The sequence below is a fragment of the Mustela nigripes genome, chromosome 2 (genome assembly GCF_022355385.1).
Source record: "Mustela nigripes isolate SB6536 chromosome 2, MUSNIG.SB6536, whole genome shotgun sequence".
Classification (NCBI taxonomy): domain Eukaryota; kingdom Metazoa; phylum Chordata; class Mammalia; order Carnivora; family Mustelidae; genus Mustela; species Mustela nigripes.
This window is the reverse complement of record NC_081558.1, coordinates 14,535,142-14,542,924: the sequence shown is the minus strand read 5'-3', so window position 1 is coordinate 14,542,924 and position 7,783 is coordinate 14,535,142. Positions and strand designations below refer to the sequence as shown.

At 59.8% G+C, this 7,783-nt stretch overlaps 3 protein-coding genes across 4 annotated transcripts in view; 2 read left to right on the top strand and 1 right to left on the bottom strand.

Annotated features, from left to right (window-relative positions):
* The window catches only part of CERS1 (ceramide synthase 1), a 17,381-nt gene extending 13,875 nt beyond the window's left edge, over window positions 1-3,506 (top strand). The window contains exon 7 of the mRNA XM_059389475.1: window positions 3,308-3,506. Within this exon, the coding sequence (XP_059245458.1) occupies window positions 3,308-3,350 (43 nt within the window). The 3' untranslated portion in view covers window positions 3,351-3,506. The remainder of the gene's footprint in view (window positions 1-3,307) is intronic.
* A 93-nt stretch (window positions 3,507-3,599) lies between these two features.
* Window positions 3,600-5,497, top strand: GDF1 (growth differentiation factor 1). The gene is made up of 2 exons (XM_059389474.1): window positions 3,600-4,029; window positions 4,663-5,497. The coding sequence occupies exons 1-2, from the start codon at window positions 3,705-3,707 to the stop codon at window positions 5,445-5,447; spliced, it is 1,110 nt and encodes a 369-aa protein (XP_059245457.1). The 5' UTR covers window positions 3,600-3,704; the 3' UTR covers window positions 5,448-5,497.
* Window positions 5,498-5,853: 356 nt separating this feature from the next.
* UPF1 (UPF1 RNA helicase and ATPase) overlaps window positions 5,854-7,783 on the bottom strand; it is a 37,698-nt gene continuing 35,768 nt past the window's right edge. For both annotated transcript variants that reach the window (XM_059389471.1, XM_059389473.1), the window contains exon 24: window positions 5,854-7,733. The gene's annotated coding sequence lies outside the window, so the exon portion shown is untranslated. The remainder of the gene's footprint in view (window positions 7,734-7,783) is intronic.

The following is a 7,783-nucleotide window of genomic DNA, read 5'->3' as shown; positions in this document are numbered from 1 at the left end:
ATGACCTGAGCCGAAGGCAGCCGCTTAACCAACTGAGCCAGCCAGGCATCCCCCAAATTGGGTTTTTATTTATTTTGTTTTAAAGAAATTTTTATTTATTTATTTATTTATTTAGAGAGCATGCAAGGGGGAGGGGCAGAGGGAGAGAAACTCATGTAGACTCCCTGCTGTGGACCGCCCCCCCCCCCCACGGGGCTCAATCCCACAACCCTGAGATCATGACCTGAGCCAAAACCAAGAGTCAGATGCTCAACCCACTGAGCCACCAGGCACCCCACAAGATTTTTTTTTTTTTTTTTTAATTCACCTCTCCACTGGTTAAAAGACTTCAAGTCCAGGGTATGTGAACATTGCAAGTAAAAGGACAGGACAAGAAATTCAGATGCAATCCTTGATCTGGAACATTCCACGGGATACAGTCCTAAATCTCTGCGTGACAGGACCACGGGAGGTAGTCCTCACTCGTCATCGAGCAGCTCAGAAGCAGGGCGAACAGACGTTCCTTTCGAGCACAGGCTGTCTCAGACTTGACCACACCCAGCCACAGAAGACATCTCCCGGACCTAGAACCAGGATCCTGCAGGCTGCGAGGACGAAAATTCAACAAGGTTTGAGAACAGTAAGGAGATGACAATGGAGAGCGCAGTGGAGTAACTCAGGACCTGGCCAGTGAGTGGAACTGCCCCCTTCCTTGGGGCACCCAGCTCCATTCATTCCAGCTGCTTCTTTCTTCTCACTCCCTCTGCCTCCCAGAGCGCCTGCTCCTCTGGCTGATCACCCTCAGGGACCATCACCACCCCCCACGCCCCCCACCTCCGCCATCAGCCCTCTGGAGGGGGCCCTGTGCCCAGCTCCTGACCCAGGTACTGACCCAGCTCCTTGGTCTGAAGTCCACACTGTCGCCTCAGGGGCTGCTGGTCTCCACAGCCATCAAGGGCTGTCACCTGGCTCTGCCCTGCGGCCCCCACCACTTCCCCGTGGCCTCCCGCTCCTGCAGTCCCTTCATTTAATTCACCTGACTTCCAGGGTGCTCCCCTAGCTCTCGGTGCTCCTCTACTCGCCATTCTCTATCTCCTGGTCTGCTTGACGTTCCCAGCATCTGTGGAACTATCTGGAATCAGCCCCCCCCCTTCCCTCCCCAAACCACCCGTCCGGAACACTGGCCCATTGCAGTGGAGAGAAATCATGCCAAACCACTGGCAGTAGCCAGTGCCATGACCAGTCCCCTCACTCCCTGTCCTCCTTAGCTCTGAGGAAATAGCCAGAGTCCTCCCAAGATGCTGCCTGCCTTCATCTCCGTCTGGTCTCCGCCCTTGTTCTGATTCTCTTGCCCCCACAATGGTGCAATGAAACCAAAAAGCGCAAATCTGACATCATAGAGAAGCCACACACACCCCCACCCCGCGCCAAATGCTAACACGAACACTGGTTTTGAGCAGGGAGAGGTGCTTGGAAGCTTGTACAGGAAAATAAACCAGCATCATCGGGAAAGTTCTGATAGAATGTCACATGGTGTGGTGCAGATCCTTGAATGTATTAAACCTACTATGAAAGTATAGGAACGAAAACAGTGCGGAACAGAGCTGAGTCCATGAATAGAAATAGGCTCCAGTCCTAAATATCAGTGGGAGGGAAGAGCCGTCAGAATAACCATCTGGAGAAAAGCGCAGACTCGTGTATCTCGAATCAGCCTGAGGCAGGAGCAGAAGCTGCGAAATGAAACCAGAGCTGTAAAGGGAGATTGTGGCATCTAGCGATGGAACTAGGAGACGAGCCCCCACCTCTGCTCCATCTGGAGAACCAGCAAACAGAAACAGACAACACAGGACAGACCTGAGCGCTTATCTCTAGGGGCTTATCTCGAACCTCACAGATCAACGGCTCCTGCCAGGGGCAGCAGCAAGAGAAAGGGCAGCAAGGCCGCGGGAAAGTGGGCAGAGGACGGGATGCATGCTCCCAGGAAGGGTCACCCAGTGGCTCCAGACCAAGGGAAGAATGAATTAAAGTGACTGGGGTCATCTAGTTTCTTATACGGAAGGGTCTCCGAGTTAGAGTGCTCTTCGGGATGAGGGGATGCAGGGGACGGTAACAACCTCGTGTGCTAGGATCGGTGTGAGATACCAGCGAGATGTGTGTGAAATGCTACACACAGCCAGGAAGACCTGGTTGATTTCCAGGAGCGGTCCAGGCAAACTGTGAGTTCTCTGTGCTTTCTGATGTCTAGATCGTGAGAATATAGTACCAGCTCAGAAAACTTAATACATATGTACGTCATAAGCCGGACCGTAGAACCCACTTCTGCAAAGACACAGACCAATGTGCAAAGGCATGAGGGGCTCCCCAAAGTGGGAACAGCAGTAGCCAGTGCCATGACCAGTAAGCCGCAGCAAGATGCTGTTTCAGCATCAGCAGATGCTGACAAAGGCACCAAGGAGCAGGGGCGGAAACCCTCGTTGAATCTGGTAAGGTGGTCCTGGGCAGACCCCGAGTTGGAACCCAGACCTGCCACTAATTCAGGTAGGGAAAATGGATTTGATGGAGAACAGTGGTGCGCACAGCAGCAATCTCAGTGTCGACTTTTTGGAACATTGGGGTGAAGAAGACTTTTTTTTTTTTTTTTTTTTTTTTTTTTTTTTAATTTGAGAGGGATGGGGGAGGGAGAAGCAGACTCCCTGCTGAGCAGGGAGCCCAATGTGGGACTCCATCCCAGGACCCTCAGATCATGACCTGCGCGGAAGGCAGACGCTTAACCGACTGGGCTACCCAGGCGCCCCCAGAGGACATCTTTATAGTTTGAAATATGCAAGCTATATGTGATTTAGAAATTAGGGGCCTTTCTCTGGTGGACACTTACCATATTGATTGAGTTTTTTTTTAAACGCTGCATAATCTTTTCAGAATGTGGAAGGAAAGTAGGGGCTGTGGCAGATGTAGACAGAGGCCAGTGGATGGAGAATCATAGGGGCTGTGAAGACTTGCTTTTGTCCTACTCTGGGTGGATGTGAAAGGGGATGAGTATAAAGTGTAGGGTTTATCCAGACCCAAGTGGTGGGGTTAAATCGGGGCAAAAGCCATCCGGCGGGCGGCGGTGGGTAGCTCAGGAGGGAGGAGAGAGGAGGGTTTAATTGGGAGGATCTGGGACGCCCTGGCCACTAGGCGGAAGGGGCCGTGTGGGCAGGGAGGAGGGACCCCGGTGGGCTGCAGCCTGGCCGGAAGAAGGGATGTGGAGGGCGATGCAGGCGAGACAGGGCAGTATGCGGGGACATGGGTCCCGGGGCTAACCTGGGCCCGGTTCTGGCCCCCCCAGGAAGCCGCTGAGGAACGGCCTGGTGAAAGACAAGCGCTTCTGAATTCCTTGATCACCGTCCCTCCCCTTAGGACCCAGCCCCGCCCGACGACGCTCCACAGGGACCGACCACGCCCCTCCCCGGGACTCTGGCTGGGTCCAGCTCCGCCCCACCTGGGCCCTGGCCACTCCGGGTCACCTCCCTCTGGACCCCTGCCCCTCATCCCCCGAGACCCCGCCCCCGGGGTCTATCCCCGTCCGGCTTCAGGACCGCGGCCACTTCCCTCGGGACCCTGACCCCGCCCAGTCCCAGACCTCCGTCCGGGCCCCTCCGGGGACCTCGGCCCCGCCCCCAGCCTGCAAGTCGAGGGTGCCCGGCGGCTCCTGAGCACTCGTCCGGCTGCTGCCAGCGAGGAAAATGTCACCGCCGCGCTACCGTCCTGGCCGCCGCGTCCTTTTCCTCCTCCTGGCCATGCTGCTCCCCTCACTGCCCCCAACCCGCGCCCCAGCGCCCCCGGGCCCCGCCGCCGCCCTGCTCCAGGCTCTCGGGCTGCCGGACGTGCATCGGGGCGCCCCCACGCCTCGGCCCGTACCCCCCGTCATGTGGCGCCTCTTCCGCCACCGGGACCCCCAGGAGGCCAGGGTGGGCCCGCGGCGGATGCCCCAGGAGACCACCCTGAGACCGTGCCACGTGGAGGAGCTGGGGGTCGCCGGAAACATCGTGCGCCACATCCCGGACCGCGGTGAGTAGGGCCCGTGCTGGCGGGGCGTGTGCCGGGGAGGCGGAGACCCCGCTGTGCGCCCCGCCACGAGCCTCCAGCGCCGCGTGGGGGAATCCAGAGCACCTCCGAATGTCCGCACCCACCCCGTCCAGCCCATGAGAAATCTGGACCCGCCCGCACTCCATGGCCTCTTCCCCGTGGGCATCTGCGGGGACCGGTTGGAATGGTCCCAAGGCCAGGCTCCCTTGCACTGGGCAAGGCTCCTAGCTTGCAGCTGAAGCCCTGCCCCCACTCTCCTCTCCTTCCCCCCGCTGTTTCACACCATTTGATGCCTTTCCTGCAGATACCACCTCTCCAGCATCGCTTCCCCAGGGGCTCCAGGCATCCGTTCATCTCTTGCCCTGCCTGGGTTCCCGCGGGCAGGCCGCCCTGCACCCGGGCCGGGCCTCCTCTTGCTTGCAATGGATGCCCTGCCCCCCACTCCCCGCCCCCTCACCCGCGCGCCACTTCACACCATTTGACGCCTTCTAACAGTTGGCGCCCCCAGCCCCGGGGGCTCACCTTTTCCCGGTCCGCAGCAGAAACCCCCTCGCGGGCAGGCAAGGCAGGGCGCGGGGGCGCAGCGCGAGCCCAGCCCTCTCCCTGCCTCCCCAGGTGCGCCCACCCGGCTCCCGGAGCCCACCTGGGCCGCGGGGCAGTGCCCTGAGTGGACCGTCGTCTTCGATCTGTCCGCCGTGGAACCTGCAGAGCGCCCGAGCCGAGCCCGCCTGGAGCTGCGCTTTGCGGCGGCTGAGGCGCCGGCCAGCTGGGAGCTGAGCATAAGGCAGGCGGCGGAGGGCCAGGGCGCGGGCGCCGGGCCGGTGCTGCTCCGTCAGGCGGTGCCCACCCTGAGAACGCCCGTGCGCGCCGAGCTGCTGGGCGCCGCCTGGCCCCGCAACACGTCGGCGCCGCGCAGCGTTCGCCTGGCGCTGGCGCTGCGTCCCCGGGCCCCCGCCGCCTGCGCGCACCTGGCCGAGGCCTCGCTGCTGCTGGTGACCCTCGACCCGCGCCTGTGCCACCCACTGGCCCGGCCGCGGCGCGAAGCTGAGCCCGCAGTGGGCGGCAGCCCCGGGGGCGCGTGTCGCACGAGGCGGCTCTATGTGAGCTTCCGCGAGGTGGGCTGGCACCGCTGGGTCATTGCGCCGCGCGGCTTCCTGGCCAACTACTGCCAGGGCCATTGCGCACTGCCCGCCACGCTGACGGGCCCCGGCGGGTCGCCCCCGCTCAACCACGCCGTGCTGCGCGCACTCATGCACGCGGCTGCCCCCAGCGCCGGCGGTCTGCCCTGCTGCGTGCCTGCGCGCCTGTCGCCCATCTCCGTGCTCTTCTTCGACAACAGCGACAACGTGGTACTGCGGCACTACGAGGACATGGTGGTGGATGAGTGTGGCTGCCGCTGACGGAGCCAGAGGGGGGCCCAAACAATAAATACTGCGTGGTCCGCTCCCCAGTCTCGTCTGGTCACGTAAGGGTGGGAGAGGAAGCAGCCACCTCCACCATCACCCATTGCCAAGGTGGTGGGACAGTGACCCCAGTGACCCCACCTGCCCATCTTTGCCAGGGCTGGGGTCCCAGATCCCCATCCCCAGGCAGCCCATCAACTAACCCACCCAAGAGCCCAGGAGCTGCCCACTGCAGGCCCAGCTGCTGCCAGTTGCAGGGGCCAAGGTCACCCCCGCCCAACAGCCTTGCCGCACAGATCTGGTCATTCTCAGCTTTGCTGTCCAGGTGACCCCAAGGCTCCCAACCAGCCAGGTCCCCAGGCCAAGTGCTCTGCTATCTCCCTGCAGTTCATCTGCCCCGGTGTGAACACAAGAGCTGTTTATTAAGATTTTATTGGTGACAATAGAGCTTAAAACAAATCGACCAGAAATCAAAAGTTACATTGCCTTGGTACAGATGCTCCTCAATCTGGAAAACGGAACTGCTGCTATGAAGGTGGAGAACAAAGCAAACAGCACAAAGCGGAGGCAAAGCATGCCAAGGACAGACAGGGCAGGTGGGCGGGCGCAGGTGTTGCCCACGGGGTGTGTCGCACAAGGGGTCATAGCGGAAACCTATCCAAACTCTATGCCTCTATGTGGCCTATCAAAAGAAGGGGGAAACCGAAAGCCCTACAGCAATGGTAATAAATAAGAGGCCTTGCCAGAAGGAAGGTGGCTTGTGTGTCCCCGTCTCCCAAGTACAAGCTGGAATCTGGAGGCTTCGATAAGGGCCAGTGTCGGCCTCACAGGGATGGGGAAGCTGGAAGGGGGGTGGTGTAGGGTCACCAGGGCCTAGGTAGGCAGGGGATGGTCCCCAAAGAGGTGGTTGTCAGGGAGACTACTATCCCACCACGGGGTGCAAGGAGCTGGGGGTGGCTCTCCCCGCTACAGCAGTTCCTTGAGTCCTGGCCCAGACCCCACAGAGGCCCCCTCTACCAGCTAAGGTGACAAACTGCTCCAAGCCCCTTCGGCATAGAACCCATTTTTTTCTGAAACTCCTTTTCCCAAAAAAAGCAGAAATCACCCCACCCCATCACAGCTGTACCCACAGGCAGAAGGTCTCCCAACTTGGAGGGTGGGGTAGAGAACAAGGTAGGTGGGGCGCTCGGCGTGTCCGACCAGCCACAGGGACTGTGGGTGCCTCCTGGGGGGACGGGTCCTCTTGGCTGCTGTCTTCCACCAAATCCTCAGGAAGGACCCCGGGGAAGAAGCCTCTGGTCAGGGAACCGCCACCTCCCCACCCTCTGGCCTCCCGGCCAGTCCTGCCCAAGGCCCGGCCCAGGGTGGGTGGGGCACGAGTCCGCGGCGTGTGGGAAGCACGTTGCTTCTCAGAGTCCAGCGGAGACTGGGGCTGCCTGGCCCGGGACGAGACTGTGCTCTCTCACCGCCCTGACGTGCAGGGAGAAGCCGCTGGAAGCTAAATCTGAAAACAAAAATTCTCCTCGCGATCCCGTCAAAGGTGTTGATCCTAATCTTGAGATGTGTTGCCTTGTTTAAACTTCGTTTCTGGAAGCTTCTCGAATCTCCCAGGTCCACCACTAAGATTTGAGAGACAAACTCAGGAAAGTATATTTTTCAGTACTCCTTTGAAAGAATCTTTAAAAAACAAACAGAAAAACCCCAAAACACCGTGTTTTCTTTAAATGAAACCCTCTTAGAACACAGGCAGCGTGACCAGGGCAGTTTCAGAGCTGGCGGGGACAGAACCCACACCTCCGCGGGGATCTCCCGGCACGGCCGCCCCGGCAAGGAGCCTGCTCGGCACAGAAATGCGAAGTTTTTCCTGCTAAAACGTAGTCCCCTTTCAATAAAAGAGAAACAGAAAGAAAAGAACAGAGGAAAGGGCTACTCTGAGATGAGGGTCTTCCTCCCTCCGCCCTGGTCGCAGACCCAGGTGTGGACGCGGCGAGCGCTGGGCCTCCTTGGCGAGCGGGGCTGGCAGGGCTCGCTGGCGGGCGGTCCTCCGCGGCCGCCTGCCTCCCGTTCTCCCTTCTCCTTCTCCTCGCCGCCGCGGGCCAGCAGTGGGCGCTCGCTCTGTCTCGGGCTCCTCTCTCCCTCGGGTGCTCCTCTCCCTCTCCTGTTGCTCACAGTGGTGCTTCAGTTTTAGCAGTGGAAAACAGGTATCCATTTATTTTTATTTTTTATTACCCAGAATAAGATGCTGATGGACTAAGCCACATAGCTTAGCTCTTCCGCTGCCACCTGCAGGGAGGGAGGAGGGCAAGGGGCCATCAGAGCAGCTCAGGGTGGGG